The following is a 24,353-nucleotide window of genomic DNA, read 5'->3' on the forward strand; positions in this document are numbered from 1 at the left end:
ACCCTCCCCATGGGGAGAGTAAAGTGAGCACCTGACTTCACCATGGACCCAACTGCTGGCCCTCCCCAGGACCAGGTCAGTTCCTGCAGGTCTGGGTGTTTTCCATAGCCCTAGTGTCCTGGTGGGCTCCTGAAAACCCAGTCCCCTGCCCCACCCAGGTGTCCTCCAGCTTCTGTGGTCCCAGGCAGCTCTTGTAGCCCCAGAAAGTTCCCACAGCATCAGGCCCAGCAGGTTCTTGTGAACCCAAGTCCTCAAGCCACACCAGCATCACCCAGATCCCATGCCCTTAGGGAGCTCCCAAGGCATCAGGCTAAGGGTGGGCTGCCACAAACCAGGCTTCTGGCCCACCCCACTGTCAGCCAGCCCCCATGTCACCAGGCTCCTGGTGGGCTCCAGTGTGCACAGACTCTTGGCTGATTCCAGAACTGGCCAGCTTCCACAGAACTAGTCTTTAGACCAGGTCCCACAGACCCAGACTCCTGGCCTGTTTCAACACCAGGATTGCCCTGTGGCTCAGGCTCCATGTGGGCTCCTGGGGACCCCGCTTCCTGGTCTACCTCAGTGCTAGGCCAACACCTGCAGCTTCAGCCTATAGGCTAACTCTCATGGACCCAGGCTCCTTGTCTGCCCAGACCAGGCCAGACCTCATAGACCCAATCTCCAGGCTGGCCCCCAAGGCCCCAGGTTACAGGTCAACTTCCATGGCCCTAGGCTCCAGGCTTACTTTAGTAGCAGGCCAGCCCCCATGGCCCTAGCCTCCAGGCCAGTTCCTATGAAACCAGGCTCTTAGCCCACCCAGCATCATGCCAGTTCCTGTGGACCAAGATGCCAGACCCACCCCAGTAATCTCCTGAGCCTAGTGAGCCCCCATGGACCCAGGTCCAGGTTTAGGTTCACCCACACAAACTCAGATTACAGGTCCATCACCACAGACTCAAACACCAGGCCCACACCAGTGAATCCAAGCTCCGCCCCCTTGGGCATCAGGCCTGCTCATCTACTCACCCAGGCACCAGACATACCTGTCCAAGAACTCCAGTCACAAGCCTCCCCAAAGACACCACCAGATGGCCCACTCAGAATCTCAGAATTAGCTAACTGCTGAAGGCTTCTGCCTGCTGAAGCCAGTTTATAAAGACTGGAACAGATGACTACTTGGACACATGCACAGACACAAATGCAAGGACACAAGGATCATGAATAATGAAGGAAACATGACACCATCAAAGGAAACTAATAAAGCTCCAATAACTGACCCTAAAGAAATGAAGATCCAGGAATTGTCGATAAGGAATTCAGAATAATCATCTTAAAGAAATTAGGTGAACTATAAGAAAACACAGATAGATAACTAAATGAAATTAGAGGAAAAATACATGAACAAAATGAGAAGTTCAACAAAGAAATAAAAACCATTAAAAAAAAAGCAAATCCTAGAGTTCAAGAAACAGTGACTGAAGAATTCAATAGAGAGCTTCAGCATTACACTTGACCAAACAGAAGAAAGATTTAGTGAATTAGAAGACAGGCCATTTATGAGAAAATTGGACAGCCACATACAGAAGAATGAAACTGGACCATTTTCTTACACCACACACAAAACAAACTCAAAATGGATGAAAGACCCAAATGTGAGATAGGAGTCCATCAAAATCCTAGAGGAGAACACAGGCAGCAACCTCTTCGACCTCAGCCACAGCAACTTCTTCCTAGAAACATCGCCAAAGGCAAGGGAAGCAAGGGCAAAAATGAACTATTGGGACTTCATCAAGATAAAAGGCTTTTGGGGCACCTGGGTGGCTCAGTCGTTAAGCGTCTGCCTTCGGCTCAGGTCACGATCCCGGGGTCCTGGGATCGAGCCCTGCATCGGGGTCCCTGCTCTGCGGGAGGCCTGCTTCTCCCTCTCCCACTCCCCCTGCTTGTGTTCCCTCTCTCGCTGTGCCCCTCTCTGTCAAATAAATAAAAATAAAATCTTTAAAAAAAAAAAAAAGATAAAAGGCTTTTGCAAAGCAAAGGAAACAGTCAACAAAACCGACAGAATGGGAGAAGATATTTGCAAATGACATATCAGATAAAGGGCTAGTATCCAAAATCTATAAAGAACTTACCAAACTCAACACCCAAAGAACAAATGATCCAATCAAGAAATGGGCAGAAGACATGAACAGACATTTTTCCAAAGAAGACATCCAAATGACCAACAGACACACAAAAAAGTGCTCCACATCGCTCGGCATCAGGAAAATCCAAATCGAAACTTCAATGAGATACCACCTCACACCAGTCAGAATGGCTAAAATTAACAAGTCAGGAAACGACAGATGTTGGTGGGGATGTGGAGAAAGGGGAACCCTCCTACACTGTTGGTGGGAATGCAAGCTGGTGCAGCCACTCTGGAAAACAGTATGGTCCCTCAAAAAGTTGAAAATAGAGCTACCCTATGACCCAGCAATTGCACTACTATTTACCCCAAAGATACAAATGTAGTGATCTGAAGGGGTATGTGCACCCCAATGTTTATAGCAGCAATGTCCACAATAGCCAAACTATGGAAAGAGCCAAGATGTCCATCAACAGATGAATGGATAAAGAAGAGGTGGTATATATATATATACATATATATATACAATGGAATATTATGCAGCCATCAAAAACCCCCGAAATTTTGCCATTTGCAACAACGTGGATGGAACTAGAGGGTATTATGCTGAGTGAAATAAGTCAATCAGAGAAAGACATGTATCATATGACCTCACAGATATGAAGAATTCTTAATCTCAGGAAACAAATTGAGGGTTGCTGGAGTGGGGGGGTGGGAGGGATGGGGTGGCTGGGTGATAGACATTGGGGAGGGTATGTGCTATGGTGAGCGCTGTGAATTGTGTAAGACTGAGGAATCACAGACCTGTACTTCTGAAACAAATAATACATTATATGTTAAAAAAAATAAAGAAGATAGTAGGAAGGGAAAAATGAAGGGGGGGACATCGGAGGGGGAGACAAACCATGAGAGACTATGGACTTTGAGAAACAAACTGAGGGTTCTCGAGGGGAGGGGGGTAGGGGGATGGGTTAGCTTGGTGATGGGTATTAAAGAGGGCACGTATTGAATGGAGCACTGGGTGTTATATGCAAACAATGAATCATGGAACAATACATCAAAAACTAATGTATGGTGATTAACATAACATAATAAAATAAAAAAAGACAGGCCATTTAAAATCATACATTTAGAGGAACAAAAAGAAAATAAAATGACAAAGAATAAAGATATGATAAAGATTTTTGTGATCCATTAAAAGAAACAATCTGTGAATTATTGAAGTCCTAGAAATCCCAGAAAGAGAAGATTAGGAGAAACCTTATTTAAAGAAATAATGGCTGAATATCCAAAGGGAAAAAGACTGTCTCTTCAAAAAATTGTATCGGGAAAAGTGGTCAGCTGCATGGAAAAGAATGAAACTGGACCACTTTCTTACACCATGCACAAAAATGAACTCAAAATGGATTAAAGACCTAAATATGAGACCTGAAACCCTAAAAATCCTAGAAGAGAGCACAGGCAGTAATGTCTCTGACATCAGCCATAGCAACATTTTTCTAGATATGTCTCCTGTTACAAGGGAAATAAAAGCAAAAATAAACTATTGAGACTACATCAAAAAAGAATAAAAGAAAAAAACTTCTGCACAGCTGAGGATACAAACAACAAAACTAAAAGGCAACCTACTAAATGGGAGAAAATATTTGCAAATGACATATCTGTTTAAGGGTTAGTATCCAAAATATATAAGGAACTGATACAACTCAACACCCCAAAATAAATCCAATTAAAAATGGGTATAAACATGAACAGACATTTCTACAAAGAAGATATCCAGATGGCCAACAGACACATGAAAAGATGCTCATCATCAGAGAAATGCAAATCAAAACTACAAGGAGATATCACCTCACACCTGTCAGAGTGACTAAAATCAAAAACACAAGAATCAACAAGTGTTGGTGAGGATGTGGAGAAAAAAGAACACATGTGAACTGTTGGTAGGAATGCAAACCTGTGCAGCCACTATGGAAAACAGTATGGAGTTTCCTCTAAAACTTAAAAGTAGAACTACCTTATGATCCAGTAATCTCACCACTGGGTATTTACCCAGAAATACAAAGCACTAATTCAAAGGGCTACATGCACCCCTATGTTTATAGCATTATTTACCATAGCGAAATTATGGAAGCAGCCCAAGTGTCCATTGGTAGATGAATGGATAAAGAAGATGTGGTATATAAATGGAATTGAGTATTGTTCAGCCATAAAAAAGAAATGAAATCTTCCCATTTGCAATGACAAGGATGGAGCTAGGGAGTATAATGCTAAGCGAAATAAGTCAGTCAGAAAAAGACAAATGCTGGGCGCCTGGGTGGCTCAGTCATTGAGCGTCTGCCTTTGGCTCAGGTCATGGTCCTAGGGTCCTGGGATCGAGCCCCGCATCAGGCTCCCTGCTCCATGGGAAGCCTGCTTCTTCCTCCCCCACTCCCCCTGCTTGTGTTCCCTCTCTCACTGTGTCTCTCTCTGTCAAAATAAAAATCTAAAAAAAAAAAAAAAGACAAATGCCATTATTTCACTCATATGTGGAACTTAAGAAACAAAACAAATGAGCGAAGGAAAAAGAGAGAGATACGCACAAACCAAGCAACAGACTCTTAACTATAGAGAACAAACTGATGATTACTAGAAGGGAGGTGAGTGGAGATGGGTGAGATAGGTGATGGGGATTAAGGAGGGCACTTCTCATGATGAGCACTGGGTGATGTATGGAATTGTTGAATCACTATATTGTACACCTCAAACTAATATAACAGTGTATGTTAAGTATACTGGAATTAAAATTAAAAAAAAAAAGGACTGAGAACTTCTCAAATCTGGGGAGAGATTTTTGAAGCTAGCAAGTGCTTCAAAATTTCAACCTGAAACAGTCTTCTCCAAGACATCATGTAAAATGAAAAAAAGAATTTTCAAAGCAGTAAGAGGGAAAGAAAAAAAATACATATAAGGGAACTTTATAAGGCTATTGGCAGATTTCCCACAGATGTCTTTCAGGCTAAGAGAGTGTTGGTTGATATATGCAAAATGTGGAAGGAATAAAACTGCCAACCAAGAATATTTTACCTGGAAAAGTCATCTTTACGGAATGGGTGAAGATATTTGCAAATGACATACCAGATAAAGGGCTAGTATCCAAGATCTATAAAGAACTTACCAAACTCAACACCCAAAGAACAAATAATCCAATCAAGAAATGGGCAGAAAACATGAACAGACATTTCTCCAAAGAAGACATACAAATGCCAACAGACACATGAAAAAATGCTCCACATCACTCGGCATCAGGGAAATACAAATCAAAACCACATTGAGATACCACCTCACACCAGTCAGAATGGCTAAAATTAACAAGTCAGAAAACGACAGATGTTGGCGAGGATGCGGAGAAATGGGTACCCTCCTACACTGTTGGTGGGAATGCAAGCTGGTGCAGCCACTCTGGAAAACAGTATGGAGGTTCCTCAAGAAGTTAAAAATAGAGTTACCCTATGACCCAACAATTGTACTACTAGGTATTTACCCCAAAGATACAGATGTAGTGATCCAAAGGGGCACCTGCACCCCAATGTTCATAGCAGCAATGTCCACAATAGCCAAATTGTGGAAGGAACCAAGATGTCCTCCCCATAGATAAATGGAGTAAGAAGATGTGCTAATGATGTTATATATTCGGCTAAATGAACATAATAAAAATAATAAAATAAAAATAAAATAAGATGTGGTTCATATATACAATGGGATATTACTCAGCCATCAGAAAGGATGAATACCTACCATTTACAACAATGTGGATGGAACTGGTGGGAATTATGCTAAGTGAAATAAATCAATCAGAGAAAGATAATTGTCATATGGTTTCACTCATAATGTGGAATGTAAGAAATAGTACAGAGGATCATAGGGGAAGGAAGGGAAAACTGAATGGGAGTAAATCAGAGAGGGAGAGAAACCATGAGAGACTCTTGCCTCTGGGAAACAAACTGAGGGTTGTGGAAGGGGAAGTGGGTGGGGGGGATGGGGCAACTGGGGGATGGGCATTAGGGAGGGCATGTGATAGGATGAGCATTTGTTGTTATACACAACTGATGAATTATCGAGCACTACATCTAAAACTAATGATGTACTATATGTTGTCTAATTGAATTTAAATTAAAAAAAGAAGAAGATGTGGTTTATATATATAATGGAATATTACTCAGCCATCAAGAAGGATGAATACCTACCATTTACATCGACGTGGATGTAACTGGAGGGTATTATGCTGAGCAAAATAAGTCAATCAGAGACAATTATCACATGGTTTCACTCATATGTGAAATATAAGAAACAGGGCAGAGGATCATAGGTAAGGGAGGGAAAAATGAATGGGAAGTCATCAGAGAGGGAGAAAAACCATGAGAGACTCTTAACTATAAGAAACAGATGGAGGGTTGCTGGAGGGGAGGTGGGTGGGAGAATGGGGTAATTGAGTGATGGGCATTAAGGAGGGCACATGATATGATGAGCACTGGGTATTATACACAACTGATGAATGATTGAATACTACATCTGAAACCAATGATATACTGTATGTTGGCTAATTGAATTTAAATAAAATTTTAAAAAGGTTAAAAAAAAAGAAAAGTCATCTTTCAGAAATGAAGGAGAGTTAAAGACTTTACCAAACAAACAAAAGCTGTGGGAGTTCAGCAACTCTAGACCTGCTTTACAGGAAATACTGAAAGGAATTCTTCAAGCTGAAATGAAATGCCACTAATTAGTAATATAAAAATATATGAAAATGTAAAATCTACTAGTAAAGGTAAGTATATACTCAAATTCAGAATACTCTAATACTGTAATATGGTAGTATGTTAACTATGTAACCCTAGTGTAAATGTTAAAGTACAAAAGTGTTAAAAAAAACTAGGTACAATAATTTTTTAATAGGTACGCAATATAAAAAGAGGTAAATTTTGACATCAAAAACAAAATATGGGGGGCGCCTGGGTGGCTCAGTCGTTAAGCGTCTGCCTACGGCTCAGGTCATGATCACAGGGTCCTGGGATCGAGCCCCACATCGGGCTCCCTGCTCGGCAGGAAGCCTGCTTCTCCCTCTCCCACTCCCCCTGCTTGTGTCTCTCTCTCTGTGTCTCTCGCTGTCAAATAAATAAATAAAATCTTTAAAAAAAAAAAAAAAAAAAAAAATATGGGAAGAGGTGTAAAATGGTAGAGGTTTTGTGTGTGATCAAAGGTAAGTTGTTATCAGCTTAAAAGATATTTTTGTTTATGGAAGCCTCATGGTAACCACAAAGAAAAAACAAAGTAGATACACAAAAGATAAAGAGAAAGGAATCAAAACATACCAGTACAGAAATGATCACTTCGCTAGAAGAAAGACAGCAAGAGAAGAGGAAAGGAACAGTAGAATTGCAAAAGAGCCAGAAAACAATTATTAAGATAGAATTAGTAAATCTTTACCTATCAATAATTATGTAAATGTAAATGTATTAAAATTTTCAATCAAAAGGCATAGAGTGCCAAATAGATTAAAAATAAGACCCAGTAATATGCTGCCTAAGAGCGACTCACCTCAGCTTTAAGGGCACACATAGGCTCAAAATAAAGGGATGGAAAAAGATAATACCATGCAAATGGAAACCAAAAGAAAGCAGGAATAGTTTACTTATATGAGACAAAGTAAACTTTAAGCCAAAGACTGTAACAAGAGACAAAAAAGGTCATTATATAATGATAAAGTAGTCTATTTCTCAAGAGGATGTAACAATTTTAAGTATATATGCACCCAGCATTAGAGCACTAAAATAAAGTAAATAAATTAAGATCTGAAGGGAGAAATAGACAACAAAAAATAATAGTAGGGGAATTTGATACCCCACATTCAACAATGCATCCAGACAGAAAATCAATAAAGAAATATTGCACTTGAACTAAACCTCAGACCAAATGAACCTAACAAACATTTATAGAACACTGCATCCAACAGCAACAGAATACACATTCTTCTCAAGTGCACGTGGAACTTTCTAAAACATAGATCATATGCTAGGTCACAAAACAAGCCTTAGCAAATGTATGAAGATTGAAATCATACCAAGTATCTTTTTTGACTAGAATGATATGAAACTAGGCATTAATAACAGGAGGAAAACTGGAAATTCACAAATATGTGGTAGTTAAACAACACACTCTTGAACAACCAGTGGGTCAAAGAAGAAATCAAAAGGGAAATAAAGAAATATTTTGAAATAAATGAAAATGGAAAAACAGTGTATCAAACTTCTGGGATACAGCACAGCAGTTTTAAGAGGGAATTTTATACTGATAAACACCCACTTTAAGACAAAAGAAAGATGACACCCAAGTCGCAACTCAGCCTTCATGCTGCTGGAGCTGGCCAGCTGCCTGCATGCTCCACATGTGCAGTGCCCACCACCCACAGCACTTAATTATTTGATTTTCCACTGTGGCTGGTGAAACAGGAACTCTTCTAGGCACTGTATGATCTTAGGTAATTAATCCCTTTAATTCAGTTTTGTGGTTCTTTCCTCACACGTAAGTATTAATCACTACTCAGCTAAAGTGTTAAAGAGGACCCCCCTGCAGTTCTCCAGAGCCCTTTGTGCAGCTATCTTCTCTCTGATATTTTGCCCTGAAAAATTATCTTTCTTGCCCTCTCCATACGTGCAACTCAGTATCTTCAACTTAAGCAGACTGATGGGCTCCCCCTGAGCTTCCCTCCATATATTATGGCTTGCAGACTCTCTCCACACTGTAAGCTGGGAATATCATGAGGCTCATCTCATTTCTTTTTCCTGTCTCTCATAGATCACTGTCTTTCATTACCAGATTTCCAGTGCCTTGAAACCCATTGTTACGTGTATTTTTTCTAGTTTTTAAATTATTACTTGCAGAAGATGTAAACCTAATACCTTTAGTCCTATCTTGGCTAGAAGTGGAAGTAGCTATTATAATCTTTTCAGAGGACAGTTTGGCCTTTTATGTCAGTATTTTAAATGTGTTTTTCTTTGACCCAGCAATTCCAGTCAGTCTTCTAGTTCCTGGAGATATAGCAGTGAACATGATAATGTACTTCCATATAGCTTACAATAGATTAGAGCGGCAGACACAAAAACAGAAAAATAAATAATTACAATATGTCTTGTTAGGAAGTAATAAGAAATGCTAAGGAGAAAAAAAAGGAAGGGGGATAGGAAGCATTGCATACAGGGAGGTATGTAAAAATTTTAGATACATTCACTTGGAAGACTCACTGAGAGGAATATATTTGATCATAGCCTACTGAAATTAAGAGAGCAAACTATATGGATATCTGGAGGAAGAGCACTCCAGGTAGATGAAACACTCAGTGCATAGGCCCTGATGTGTTTGATAAATAGCAAGGGATATTCTTAACTCCTATAGTGCATAAACATATACTCACAAAGTGGTAGTTATTTAGAATATTATTACTATAGGTTGTGAAACTGTATGGCCTTAGCTGACAGCTACTATGTCATATTCTCTCTTTTCTATGCCATGAGACATTGAGACATGCCCTGCTTTCTATCATTGTTCAGCTTTTACACAAGGTTTCCTTGTGTTCCCAGTCATGTAATTTTTGTGACTTGGCAGCCTGATATTGGTCTCTGGCATTTCTCTTTGCACTAATCATCGGGGTTGATTTCATTTTTGCACTACACAGTTGTCCCCTTCTTCCCTCACCATGTGTGTGTCCTCCCAAAATGTGTGCACTCTGGCCAAAAGCTCAATCTCCCCCAGAGACAAGAAAGATTTTCAAATACATATGACACTATATAAAAATTGTAATCATTAGGAGTGCCTGGTTGGCTCAGTCAGTTAGGTATCTGACTCTTGATCTCGGTTTGGGTCTTGATCTCAGGGTCGTGAGTTCAAACCCCATGTTGGGCTCTGTGCTGAGCATGGACGCTGCCTAAAAAAATTTTGTAAGATAGCTTCTCCCTCATTTGTCCAGCACTTTTTACAATGTATAAGACATTTTCTTTTCACCCTTTCTTTTTTGAATAAGTAATGCTACATGGTATGAAATTTTAAAAGATCAAAATGATATAGGAGTGAGAAATAAGTTTCCTCCATCCTTTCCTCAGCCACTCATTATTCCTGTCTTGAAGCAAACAATTTAACCAATTTCTTTGGTATCCTTTCAGAAACATTGGGTGCATTTTAGTAACCCTCCACACCCCACCCCTACCCATACAGTGTACCTTGACTACCTTTTTACTTGATTCTCATCACACCCTGTGAGGTACATGGTGCTCTCTCCATATTACAGATGAGGAATCTAAAGCTCAGAGATAGGAGGTGACTTGCCTAAGGTTTTACAGGCAGTAAGTGGAAATCCAGGACTGTGCAGTTTTTGTCTGCATTCTTTCCTCCACGCTGTGAAGTGCCAGGTCCTGTGTCTTAAACATGATAGGCGACTTCTAAACACTTGCTGGTAGCTAGAGTGATTTTAAAAATCCCAGTTCCTTTAGTCATATTAGAATTGCTCTGTCAGACTCTAGATGTAGTGCAGGTAGGCATCAACTGGTAGTTAGCATTAGGGAGACAAAAACTCGATCTTTCTAATTATTTCCTGAAAATATTCTCCTTTTACAGATCTATTCAGGTCCACCTGAGGAAAGTGCTACACCCCCAGTGCCTCCACCTCGAGTGACAGCAAGAAGGCACAAACCAATCACAATTTCAAAACGCTTGCTGCGGGAAAGAACAGTTTTTTATACTTCTTCCCTGGATGAAAGTGAAGGTCAGTACTGAGGTATATCCTTAGCTTCCTAATAGGATTAGAAGTGACTAGATTGCTGCAATCTCATGAGAAAACTTCACAGATGAGGAGTTGCTTCTTATAGATGAGCAAAGAAAGTGGTTTCTTTTTTTTTTTTTTTTGAGCTTTCTTAAGTCTTTATTATTGTATCACATTAATATTTAGGTATTTTGACTTTTTTTTGTTATGTTAAACACCATACATTACATCATTAGTTTTTGATGTAGTGTTCCATGATTCATTGTTTGCATATAACACCCAATGCTCCATGCAGAACGTGCCCTCTTTAATACCCATCACCAGGCTAACCCATCCTCCTACCCCCCTCCCCTCTAGAACCCTCAGTTTGTTTTTCAGAGTCCACAGTCTCTCATGGTTTGTCTCCCCCTCTGATTTCCCCCCCTTCATTCTTCCCCTCCTGGTATCTTCTTCTTCTTTTTTTTTTTAAAATATAATGTATTATTTGCTTCAGAGGTACAGATCTGTGATTCAACAATCTTGCACACTTCACAGCGCTCACCATAGCACATACCCTCCCCAATGTCTATGACCCAGCCACCCCATCCCTGCCAACCCCCACCACTCCAGCAACCCTCAGTTTGTTTCCTGAGATTAAGAATTGCTCATATCAGTGAGGTCATATGATACATCTCTTTCTCTGATTGACTTATTTCGCTCAGCATAATCCCCTCCAGTTCCATCCATGTTGTTGCAAATGGCAAAATCTCATTCTTCTTGATGGCTGCATAATATTCCATTGTATATATATACCACGTCTTCTTTATCCATTCATCTGTCGATGGACATCTTGGCTCTTTCCATAGTTTGGCTATTGTGGACATTGCTGCTATAAACATTGGAGTGCACATACCCCTTCGGATCCCTACATTTGTATCTTTGGGGTAAATAACCAGTAGTGCAATTGCTGGATCATATGGTAGCTCTATTTTCACCTTTTTGAAGAACCTCCGTACTGTTTTCCAGAGTGGCTGCACCAGCTTGCATTCCCACCAACAGTGTAGGAGGATTCCCCTTTCTCCGCATCCTCGCCAACATCTGTCGTTTCCTGACTTGTTAATTTTAGCCATTCTGACTGGTGTGAGGTGGTATCTCATTGAGGTTTTCATTTGGATTTCCCTGTTGCTGAGCGATGTTGAGCATTCATGTGTCTGTTGGCCATGTGGATGTCTTCTTTGGAAAAATGTCTGTTCCTGTCTTCTGCCCATTTCTTGATTGGATTATTTGTTCTTTGGGAGTTGAGTTTGATAAGTTCTTTATAGATTTTGGATACTAGCTCTTTATCTGATATGTCATTTGCAAATATCTCCTCCCATTCTGTCAGTTGTCTTTTGGTTTTGTTGACTGTTTCATTTGCTGTGCAAAAGCTTTTTATCTTGATGAAGTCATTGGACATTCTTTCCTGCTTTGTCGAAGATTAGTTGACCATAGAGTTCAGGGTCCATTTCTAGGCTCTCTATTCTGTTCCATGGATCTATGTGTCAGTTTTTGTGCCAGTACCACACTGTCTTGATGATGACAGCTTTGTAATAGAGCTTGAAGTCCAGAATTGTGATGCCACCAGCTTTGAATTACATTCCTCTGGCTATTCGGGGTCTTTTCCAGTTCCATACAAATTTTAGGATTTTTTGTTGCATTTCTTTGAAAAAAGTGGATGGTATTTTGATAGGGATTGCTTTAATTGTGTAGATTGCTCTAGGTAGCATTGACATCTTCACAATATTTGTTCTTCCAATCCATGAGCATGGAACGTTTTTCCATTTCTTTGTGTCTTCCTCAAATTCTTTCATGAGTATTTTATAGTTTTCTGAGTACAGATCCTTTGCCTCTTTGGTTAGATTTATTCCTAGGTATCTTATGGTTTTGGGTGCATTTGTAAATGGGATCGACTCCTTAATTTCTCTTTCTTCTGTTTTGTTGTTGGTGTATAGGAATGCCACTGATTTCTGTGCATTGATTTTATATCCTGCCACTTTACTGAATTCCTGTATGAGTTCTAGCAGTTTTGGGGTGGAGTCTTTTGGGTTTTCCACATAAAGTATCATATCATCTGCAAAGAGTGAGAGTTTGACTACTTCTTTGCCGTTTCGGATACCTTTTATTTCTTTTTGTTGTATGATTGCTGTGGCTAGGACTTCTAGTATTATGTTGAATAGCAGTGGTGATAGTGGACATCCCTGCCATGGTCCTGACCTTAGGGGGAAAGCTCTCAGTTTTTCCCTATTGAGAATGATATTCCCTGTGCGTTTTTCATAGATGGCTTTTATGATATTGAGGTATGTACCCTCTATCCCTATACTCTGAAGAGTTTTGATCAAGAAATGATGCTGTACTTTGTCAAATGCTTTTTCTGCATCTATTGAGAGGATCATATGGTTCTTGTTCTTTCTTTTATTAATGTATTGTATCACATGGATTGATTTGTGGATGTTGAACCAACCTTGCAGTCCAGGGATAAATCCCACTTGGTGGTGGTGAATAATCCTTTTAATGTACTGTTGGATCCTATTGGCTAGTATTTTGGTGAGAATTTTTGCATCCATGTTCATCAGGGATATTGGTCTGTAATTCTCCTTTTTGATGGGGTCTTTGTCTGGCTTTGGGATCAAGGTAATAGTGGCCTCATTAAACAAGTTTGGAAGATTTCCTTCCATTTCTCTATTTTGGAACAGTTTCAGAAGAATGGGTATTAATTCTTCTTTAAATGTTTGGTAGAATTCCCCTGGGAAACCATCTGGCCCAGGGCTCTTTGTTGAGAGATTTTTGATTACTGCTTCCATTACCTTAGTGGTTATACGTCTGTTCAGGTTTTCTATTTCTTCCTGGTTCAGTTTTGGTAGTTGATACAGCTCTAGGAATGCATCCATTTCTTCCAGGTTATCTCATTTGCTGGCATATAGTTGCTCATAGTATGTTCTTATAATTGCTTGTATTTCTTTGGTGTTTGTTGTGATCTCTCCTCTTTCACTCATGATTTTATTTATTTGGGTCCTTTCTCTTTAAGGACCCGTGGCCAGGGGTTTATCAATCTTATTAATTCTTTCAAAGAACCAGCTCCTCGTTTCGTTGATCTATTCTACTCTTTTGATTTCTATTTCATTGATTTCTGCTCTGATCTTTATTATTTCTCTTCTCTTGCTGGGCTTAGGCTTTATTTGCTGTTCTTTCTCCAGCTCTTTAGGTGTAGGGTTAGGTTGTGTATTTGACCTCTCTTGTTTCTTGAGAAAGGCTTGTATTGCTATATACTTTCCTCTTAGGACTGTCTTTGCTGCATCCCAAAGATCTTGAACAGTTGTGTTTTCATTTTCATTGGTTTCCATGAATTTTTTTTAATTCTTCTTTAATTTCCTGGTTGACCCATTCATTCTCTAGTAGGATGCTCTTTAGCCTCCATGTATTTGAGTTCTTTCTGACTTTCCTCTTGTGATTGAGTTCTAGTTTCAAAGCATTGGGGTCTGAAAACAGGCAGGGAATGATCCCAATCTTTTGGTACTGGTTGAGACCTGATTTGTGTCCTAGGATGTAATCTATTCTGGAGAATGTTCCATGGGCACTAGAGAAGAATGTGTATTCTGTTGCTTTGGGAAGGAATGTTCTGAATATATCTGTGAAGTCCATTTGGTCCAGTGTGTCATTTAAAGTCTTTATTTCCTTGTTGATCTTTTGCTTAGATGATCTGTTCATTTCTGTGAGGTGAGTGTTAAAGTCCGCTACTATTATTGTATTGTTGTTGATGTGTTTCTTTGCTTTTGTTTTTAATTGGCTTATATAATTGGCTGCTCCCATGTTAGGGGCATAGATATTTACAACTGTTAGATCTTCTTGGATAGACCCTTTAAGTATGATATAGTGTCCTTCCTCATCTCTTATTACAGTCTTTGGTTTAAAATCTAATTTCTCTGATGTAAGGATTGCCACCCCAGCTATCTTTTGGTGTCCATTAGCATGGTAAATGGTTTTCCACCCCCTCACTTTCAATCTGGAGGTGTCTTTGGGTCTAAAATGAGTCTCTTGCAGACAGCATATTGATGGGTCTTGTTTTTTCATCCAATCTGATAGCCTGTGTCTTTTGATTGGGCCATTTAGCCCACTTACATTCAGGGTAACTATTGAAAGATATGAATTTAGTGCCATTGTATTTCCTGTAAGGTGACTGTTACTGTATATTGTCTGCGTTCCTTTCTGGTCTATGTTGCTTTTAGGCTCTCTCTTTGCTTAGAGGACCCCTTTCAAGATTTCCTGTAGGGCTGGTTTTGTGTTTGCAAATTCCTTTAGTTTTTGTTTGTCCTGGAAGCTTTTTATCTCTCCTTCTACTTTCAATGATAGCCTAGCTGGATATGGTATTCTTGGCTGCATATTTTTCTCAGTTAGTGCTCTGAATATATCCTGCCAGTCCTTTCTGGCCTGCCAGGTCTCTGTGGATAGGTCTGTTGCCAATCTAATGTTTCTACCATTGTAGGCTATAGATCTCTTCTCCCAAGCTGCTTTCAGGATTTTCTCTTTGTCTCTGAGACTCATAAGTTTTACAATTAGATGTCGGGGTGTTGACCTATTTTTATTGATTTTGAGGACGGTTCTCTGTGCCTCCTGGATTTTGATGCCTGTTTCCTTCCCCAAATTAGGGAAGTTCTCTGCTATAATTTCCTCTAATATACCTTCTGCCCCCCTCTCTCTTTCTTTTTCTCTGGGATCCCAATTATTCTAATGTTGTTTCATCTTATTGTATCACTTATCTCTCGAATTCTGTCCTCGTGATCCAGTAGTTTTTTTATCTCTCTTTTTCTCAGCTTCTTCATTTTCCATCATTTGGTCTTCTATATCACTAATTCTGTCTTCTGCCTCATTTATCCTCGCAGTTAGAGACTCCATTTTTGATTGCACCTCATTAATAACCTTTTTGATTTCGAGTTGGTTATATTTTAGTTATTTTATTTCTCCAGAAAGTGTTTCTCTAATATCTTCCATGCTTTTTTCAAGCCCAGCTAGTATCTTTAAAATCATCATTCTGAACTCTAGTTCTGACATTTTACTAATGTCCGTATTGATTAGGTCCCTGGCAGTCGGTACTTCCTCTTGTTCTTTTTTTTGAGGTGATTTTTTCCATCTTGTCATTTTGTCCAGAGGAGAATAGATGAATGAAAGAAAAACATGCTAACCGGGTAACAACGTCCCCAGAAAAATATACACTAAATAAATCAGAATAGACCCAAAAGTGGGGGAAAAGAAAGGGAAAGAAAGAAAGAAAAAAGAAAAAGAAAAAACAAACAAACAAAACAAAACAAAAAAACAGAATATGATCAGATATGATCAGGCTCGTGCATAGATCAGTGCCACAACTAGATTTGGGTGTATTTTGGTCTGTTAGAAGAAAGTGCCTCCCAAAATTTTAAAGAAAGAAAAGCTTATATATGTACAAAAATAAGGGTAAATACAATTAAGGGATGGAATGTTACTGTAAAGATGAAAATTATAAAAGATTTTATAAAAGGAATTGATAAGAAATTGGTTGAAAAAAGAAAGAAGAGGATTTAAAAAAAAATGTAGAGAATGTTATCAGGCAGGAGACTAGAACAAAGCCATACACTAGAGATTTAGGTTATATTTTGGTCTGTTAGAAGGAACTGTATCCCAAAATTTTAAAGAGAGAACAACTTATATATATAGATACCTAAAATAAGGTTAACTACTATGAAGGGATAGAATATGACTCTAAAAATGAAAAATAAAAAATATTTTAAAAAAAGATTGAGGGAGGGGAAAGATGGCGGAGGAGTAGGGGACCCTATTTCAACTCTTCCCCGGAATTGAGCTGGATAACTACAAGACCAGTCTGAGCACCCACGAAACCACCCTGAGATGTAAGAAGATCTGGATCTCTACAAACAGAATATTGCAGGCGGTTGGTTTTGAGGTACGAAGCGGAGAGCCGTGATCCTGTGGGCAGATATCGGAGGATAAACGGCGGCGGGAGGGTGCCTGGACGTGGGGATCCTACACCACCGGTGAGTGACTGCCTGGCACGCTGCAGACGGGGCAGAGACTCGCAGACTGATAGCGTCGGGAAAGAACTTTAGGGCAGCCCCCGGGGTGGAAAACCAGACCAGTGGGGTCGTGCGCACGCAAACTGCAGCTCACCCGAACAGAAACCGGAGCGACGGTCACGCGTACACGAACTGCAGCCTCCGAGACGGAAACCCAGTGCGCCGGGGTCCTGCCGGTGAACTGCAACCCCCGGGGGTGGAAACCCCAAGCGGCGGAGTTGCGTGCACGTGAATTGGGAGTGGCTGGCAGTTTTAGAAGCAAAAAGGGCAGAGACGTGCCCCGACCTGGAGGCAGGAATGGGAGCGCTGCGGAAGGGCGCACAACCCAGGACGCTGCAGTTTATAGCAGCTTGGACAGAAACGGGGACAGTGTGGCCTGGAGAGCTCAGTGAAGAACAGACTGAGGTCTCTCTGCTCTGAGGCAGAGGGTTGGAAACGGTCTCTTTTGCTCTGACTCGCGGAAGAGACGCGGAAAGCCACCAGGGAAAGGCGCCAAAGAACAAAAGCCCCAAAGACTGATTCCCACTGAGCCGATCCCCTGCCACAGGGGCGCAGGGCAACTCCGCCCAAACAGGGTTGCCTGAGTAACAGTGCGGCAGGCCCCTCCCGCAGAAGACAGGCTGGGAAAACAAGAGGCCAGCAACCCTAAGGTCCCAAGAAAACAGGGGCATCTTGCTTGGGTTGTGGTCAATAATTTGTACTCTATACATTCCCTCAAACACCCATCAACAGAATGACTAGGAGGAGGAGCCCCCAAAACAGAAAAGACTCAGAGATTATGACTTACGCTGCAGATTTACAAATGGATGCAGACATAACCAAGATGTCAGAGATGGAATTCAGGCTAGCAATTGTGAAGACAATGGCTAGAATGGAGAAATCAATTAATGGCAACATAGAGTCTCTAAGGGCAGAAATAAAAGGTGAATGGCAGAACTTAAAAATGCTGTCAATGAGATCCAATCCAATCTAGATAATCTAACAGCTAGGGTAACTGAGACAGAAGAGAGAATAAGCGATCTGGAAGACAGTATAATAGATAAAAAGGGAAAAGAGGAGGCCAGGGAAAAACAACTCAGAATCCATGAAAATAGAATCAGAGAAATAAGTGACACCTTGAGGCATTCCAATGTCAGAATAATTGGAATCCCGGAGGGAGTGGAGAGAGAGAGAGGACTAGAAGATGTATTTGAGCAAATCGTAGCTGAGAACTTCCCTAATCTGGGGAATGAAACAAACATTCGAGTCCTAGAGGCAGAGAGGACCCCTCCTAAGATCAAGGAAAACAGGCCAACACCCTGGCATGTAATAGTAAAACTTGCAAATCTTAGAACCAAGGAAACCATCTTAAGGGCAGTTAGGGGGAAAAGATTCCTTACAAACAGAGGGAGGAACATCAGAATAACATCAGACCTATCCACAGAGACCTGGCAAGCCAGAAAGGCCTGGCAAGACATATTCAGGGTACTAAATGAGAAGAACATGCAGCCAAGAATACTTTATCTGACAAGGCTTTCATTTAGAATGGATGGAGAGATGCAGAGCTTCCACGACCAGTGGAAGTTGAAAGAATATGTGACCGCTAAGCCGGCCCTGCAAGAAATATTAAGGGGGGTTCTATAAAAGGAGAAAGACCCCAAGAGTGATCTACAACAGAAATTTACAGGGACAATATAAAAACAACGTCTTCACAGGCAACATGATGACAATTAATTCATATCTTTCAATAATCACTCTCAACGTGAATGGCCTAAACGCTCCCATAAAACGGCACAGGGTTCCAGATTGGATAAAAAGACAGGACCCATCCATATGCTGTCTACAAGAGACTCATTTTAAACCTAAAGATACATCCAGACTGAAAGTGAAGGGATGGAGATCTATCTTCCATGCCAGTGGACCTCAAAAGAAAGCTGGGGTAGCAATTTTTATATCAGACAAATTAGATTTTAAACTAAAGTCTGTAATAAGAGACACATAAGGACACTATATCATTCTTAAAGGGTCTATCCAACAAGAAGATCTAACAATTGTAAATATCTATGCCCCCAACATGGGAGCAGCCATCTACATAAGCCAACTGTTAACCAAAATAAAGAGTCATATTGATAACAATACGTTAATTGTAGGAGACCTCAATACTCCACTCTCAGCAATGGACAGATCATCTAAGCAGAAAATCAACAAGGAAACAAGAGCTTTGAATGATACATTGGACCAGATGGACCTCATAGATATTTACAGAACATTCCACCCTAAAACAACAGAATACTCATTCTTCTCGAGCTCACATGGAACTTTCTCTACAATAGACCATATACTGGGTCACAAATCAGGTCTCAACCGATACCAAAAGATTGAGATTATTCCCTGCATATTCTCAGACCACAATGCTCTAAAACTGGAACTCAATCACAAGAAAAAATTTGGCAGAAATTCAAACACTTGGAAGCTAAAGACCATTCTGCTCAAGAATGTTTGGGTCAACCAAGAAATCAAAGAAGAACTTAAAGAATTCATGGAAATCAATGAGAATGAAAACACATCAGTCCAAAACCTATGGGATACTGCAAAGGTGGTCCTAAGGGGGAAATACATAGCTATCCAAGCCTCACTCAAAAAAAACAAAAAAATCCCAAATTCACCAACTAACTCTACACCTTAAAGAACTAGAGAAAAAGCAACAAATGATGCCTAAGCCATGCATTAGAAGAGAAATAATTAAAATTAGAGCAGAGATCAATGAATTAGAAACCAGAAGCACAGTAGATCAGATCAACGAAACTAGAAGTTGGTTCTTTGAAAGAATTAATAAGATTGATAAACCACTGGCCAGACTTATCCAAAAGAATAGATAAAGGACCCAAATTAATAAAATGATGAATGAAAGGGGAGAGATCACGACTAACACCAAGGAAATAGAAACAATTATTAGAAATTATTATCAACAACTATATGCCAATAAACTGAGCAATCTGAATGAAATGGAGGCCTTCCTGGAAACCTATAAGCTGCCAAGGCTGAAACAGGAAGAAATTGACAACCTGAAGAGGCCAATAACCAGTAACGAGATTGAAGCAGTGATCAAAAACCTCCCAAAAAACAAGAGTCCAGGGCCCGATGGATTCCCTGGGCAATTCTACCAAACATTCAAAGAAGAAATAATACCTATTCTACTGAAGGTGTTTCAAAAAACAGAAACAGAAGGAAAACTTCCAAACTCATTCTATGAGGCCAGCATTACCTTAATCCCCAAACCAGGCAAAGACCCCATCAAAAAGGAGAATTTCAGACTGATATCCCTGATGAATATAGACTCCAAAATCCTCAACAAAATCCTAGCTAATAGGATCCAACAATACATTAAAATGATCATCCACCACGACCAAGTGGGATTTATCCCCGGGATGCAAGGCTGGTTCAACATTCGCAAATCAATCAGTGTGATAGAACACATTAATAAGAGGAGGAAGAAGAACCATATGGTCCTCTCAATTGATGCAGAAAAAGCATTTGACAAAATACAACATCCTTTCCTGATTAAAACTCTCCAGAGTATGGGGATAGAGGGAACATTCCTCAAGCTTATAAAATCCATCTATGAAAAACCCACAGCAAATATCATCCTTAATGGGGAAAAGTTGAGAGCCTTTCCCTTAAGATCAGGAATACGTCAAGGGTGCCCCCTCTCACCACTGTTGTTCAACACAGTACTAGAAGTCCTAGCAACAGCAACGCAATCAGACAACAAAAAGAAATAAAAGGTATTCAAATTGGCAAAGAAGAAGTCAAACTCTCTCTTTTCGCAGATGACATGATAATTTATGTGAAAAACCCAAAAGACTCCACCCCCAAATTACTAGAACTCATCCAGCAATTCAGTATTGTGGCAGGATACAAAATCAATGCACAGAAATCAGTTGCTTTCTTATACACTAACAACGCAATTGTAGAAAGAGAAATTAAAGAAACGATTCCATTTACAATAGCACCAAAAACCGTATGATACCTCGGAATAAACCTAACCAAAGAGGTAAAGGATCTATACTCTAGGAATTACAAAACACTCATGAAAGAAATTGAAGAAGACACAAAAAGATGGGAAAATATTCCATGCTCATGGATTGGAAGAATAAACATTGTTAAAATGTCTATGCTACCCAGAGCAATCTATACCTGCAGTGCCATCCCGATCAAAATTCCAATGACATTTTTCAAAGTGCTGGAACGAACGAACAATCCTAAAATTTGTATGGAATCAGAAAAGACCCCAAATCGCCAAGGAGATGTTGAAAAAGAAAAAGCTGGGGACATCACGTTGCCCAATTTCAAGCTATATTACAAATCAGTGATCACCAAGACAGCATGGTACTGGCACAACAACAGACATACAGACCAATGGAACAGAATAGAGAACCCAGATATGGACCCTCAACTCTATGGTCAAATAATCTTTGACAAAGCAGGAAAAAACATGCAATGGAAAAAAGAGCATCTCTTCAATAAATGGTGCTGGGAAAATTGGACAGCCACATGCAGAAGAATGAAACTCGACCATTCTCTAACACCACTCACAAAGATAAACTCAAAGTGGATGAAAGACCTCAGTGTGAGAAAGGAATCCATCAAAATCCTAGAGGAGAGGGCGCCTGGGTGGCTCAGTCGTTGAGCGTCTGCCTTCGGCTTGGGTCATGATCCCATGGTCCTGGGATCGAGTCCCGCATTGGGCTCCCTGCTCGGCAGGAAGCCTGCTTCTCCCTCTCCCACTCCCCCTGCTTGTGTTCCTGCTCTCACTATCTCTCTCTCTGTCAAAGAAATAAAAATAAAAATCTTTAAAAAAAAAAAATCCTAGAGGAGAACATAGGCAGTAACCTCTTTGACATCGGCCACAGCAACTTCTTTCAAGATACATCTCCAAACGCTAGTGAAACAAAAGCAAAAATGAACTTTTGGAACTTCATCAAGAGAAAAAGCTTCTGCACAGCAAAGGAAACAGTCAACAAAACAAAGAGGCAACCCACAGAATGGGAGAAGATATTTGCAAATGACACTACAGATAAAGGGCTGGTATCCAAAATCTATAAAGAACTTCTCAAACTCAACACCCAAAAAACAAATAATCAAGTCAAAAAGTGGGCAGAAGAGATGAACAGACACTTCTCTGAAGAAGACATACAAATGGCTAACAGATACATGAACAAATGTTCATCATGATCAGCCATCAGGGAAATCCATATCAAAACCACATTGAGATACGACCTTACATCAGTTAGAATGGCCAAAAGGGACAGGGAAAGAAACAACAAATGTTGGAGAGGTTGTGGAGAAAGGGGAACCCTCTTACACTGTTGGTGGGAATGCAAGTTGGTACAGCCACTTTGGACAACAGTGTGGAGGTGCCTCAAAAATTTAAAAATAGAGCTACCCTATGATGCAGCAATTGCACTCCTGGGTATTTACCCCAAAGACACAGATGTAGTGAAAAGAAGGGCCATATGCACCCCAATATTCATAGCAGCAATGTCCGCAATAGCCAAACAGTGGAAAGAGCCGAGATGCCCTTCAACAGATGAATGGATAAAGAAGATGTGGTCCATATATACAATGGAATATGACTCAGCCATCAGAAAAGATGAATACCCAACTTTTACATCAACATGGATGGGACTGGAGAAGATTATGCTAAGTGAAATAAGTCAAGCAGAGAAAGTCAATTATCATATGGTTTCACTTATTTGTGGAACATGAGGAATAACATGGAGGACATTAGGACAAGGAAGGGAAAAATGGGCTGGGGGAATTGGAGGGAGAGATGAACCATGAGAGACTATGGACCTGAGAAACAAACAGGGTTCTAGAGGGGAGGGGGGAGGGGGGATTGGTTAGCCCGGTGATGGGTATTAAGGAGGGCACGTACTGCATGGAGCACTGGGTGGTATATGAAAACAATGGATCGTGGATCACTACATCAAAAACTAATGATGTATTGTATGGTGACTAACATAGTATAATAAAATTAAATATTACAAAAAAAAGGGGGATTGATAAGATGTTGATTGAAAAGGGGAAAAAGAAAAAAATCAAAAAAAAAGAAAAAGAAAATTTTAAAAATTAATTCTGAAAGGCTAAAGAATCATGGGAAAAAAGCCTTGGATTCTATGTGTAGTATTCCCCTAGTGCTGGAGTTCGGCAGTTCTCATTGATCGGTAAACTTGGTCTTGTCTGGCTGTTCCTCCTGATCTTCTGGGGGTGGAGCCTGTTGCAGTGGTTCTCAAATGTCTCTGTCGGAGGCAGAATTGCCCTGCCCTTGTTGGGGGCCAGGCTAAGTAATCTGCTCGGGTTTGCTCTCGGGAGTTTTTGTTCCCTGCAAGCTTTCCGTACAGCTTTGGAGGATGAGAGTGAAAATGGCAGCCTCCCAATCTCCGCCCCAGAGGAGACGAGAGCTCGGGGCCCCAATCCTCACTGCGCCCCCAGAGAAAAGCAGTCAGTCACTCGTGCCTCTCCGGTCTCCGGCTGCACTCCCTGCTTACCCGGCCTGTGACCGAGCATTTCTATCTCTGGCACCCGACCCCGTGTGGAGTCTCCAAACCCAGCAGATCCCTGAGGTGCGCTCCCGCGCCGCTCCTCCCCGGGGGGAGGAAGGGGAGTCTACTCGGATCTGCCGCTTGTTGGGTCCCTGCTTGAGGAGCAGTGGCCCGACTGTGCTGCGGATCACGGTTTATGGCAACCCCGAGCTGAGAGCCCGCTCCTCGGCTCTGCCTCTGCAGCCGGCTTCCCCGCTCCGATACCTGGGAGCTCTGCCGCACTCAGGCACCCCTGGTGTTTCTGAGACCCCGAGGGTCCTGAGACCACACTGTCCCAGAGAGGGTTCCACCTCCCGCTTAGCCACTGGAGCGACATCCCTCAGCAAAGCCGACTTTTAAAATTTACAATTTTGTGCTCTGCTGCTCTTCACTTGCCAGTAGCTGCTGACGGAGGCCCCCTCCCCCGCCGTCTATCCTCCCGAATATCGCCTCGGATTCACTTCTCCGCACGTCCTACCTTCCAGAAAGTGGTCGCTTTTCTGTTCATGGAGTTGTTGCTATTCTTTTCTTCGATCTCCTGTTGAGTTTGTAGGTGTTCAGAATGGTTTGATCACTATCTAGCTGAATTCCTGGGACCAGACCAAATTTATGTCTCCTACTCCTCTGCCGTCTTGCTCCTCCCCCCTCCCACTTTTTATAATCTGTTGTAATCCTTCAAGGCCCAGTTCAAATCTTACCTCTTTTACAAGATCTTCTTCAGCCCCTCCAGACAGAATTAGCACTGTCCTCCTCATAACACTTATTTGTATGATTCTACTTGTATCATAATAATTGATATTTTTCTCCTGCTGCACTAGTAT

General features: G+C 40.9%; 1 protein-coding gene across 1 annotated transcript in view; it reads left to right on the top strand.

Annotated features, from left to right (window-relative positions):
- Window positions 1–24,353, top strand: part of OPHN1 (oligophrenin 1) — a 463,303-nt gene that overhangs the window by 435,635 nt on the left and 3,315 nt on the right. The window contains exon 19 of the mRNA XM_021679709.2: window positions 10,745–10,892. Coding sequence (XP_021535384.1) covers window positions 10,745–10,892 — 148 coding nt within the window. The remainder of the gene's footprint in view (window positions 1–10,744; window positions 10,893–24,353) is intronic.

Source organism: Neomonachus schauinslandi, chromosome X (genome assembly GCF_002201575.2).
Source record: "Neomonachus schauinslandi chromosome X, ASM220157v2, whole genome shotgun sequence".
NCBI classification, from domain to species: domain Eukaryota; kingdom Metazoa; phylum Chordata; class Mammalia; order Carnivora; family Phocidae; genus Neomonachus; species Neomonachus schauinslandi.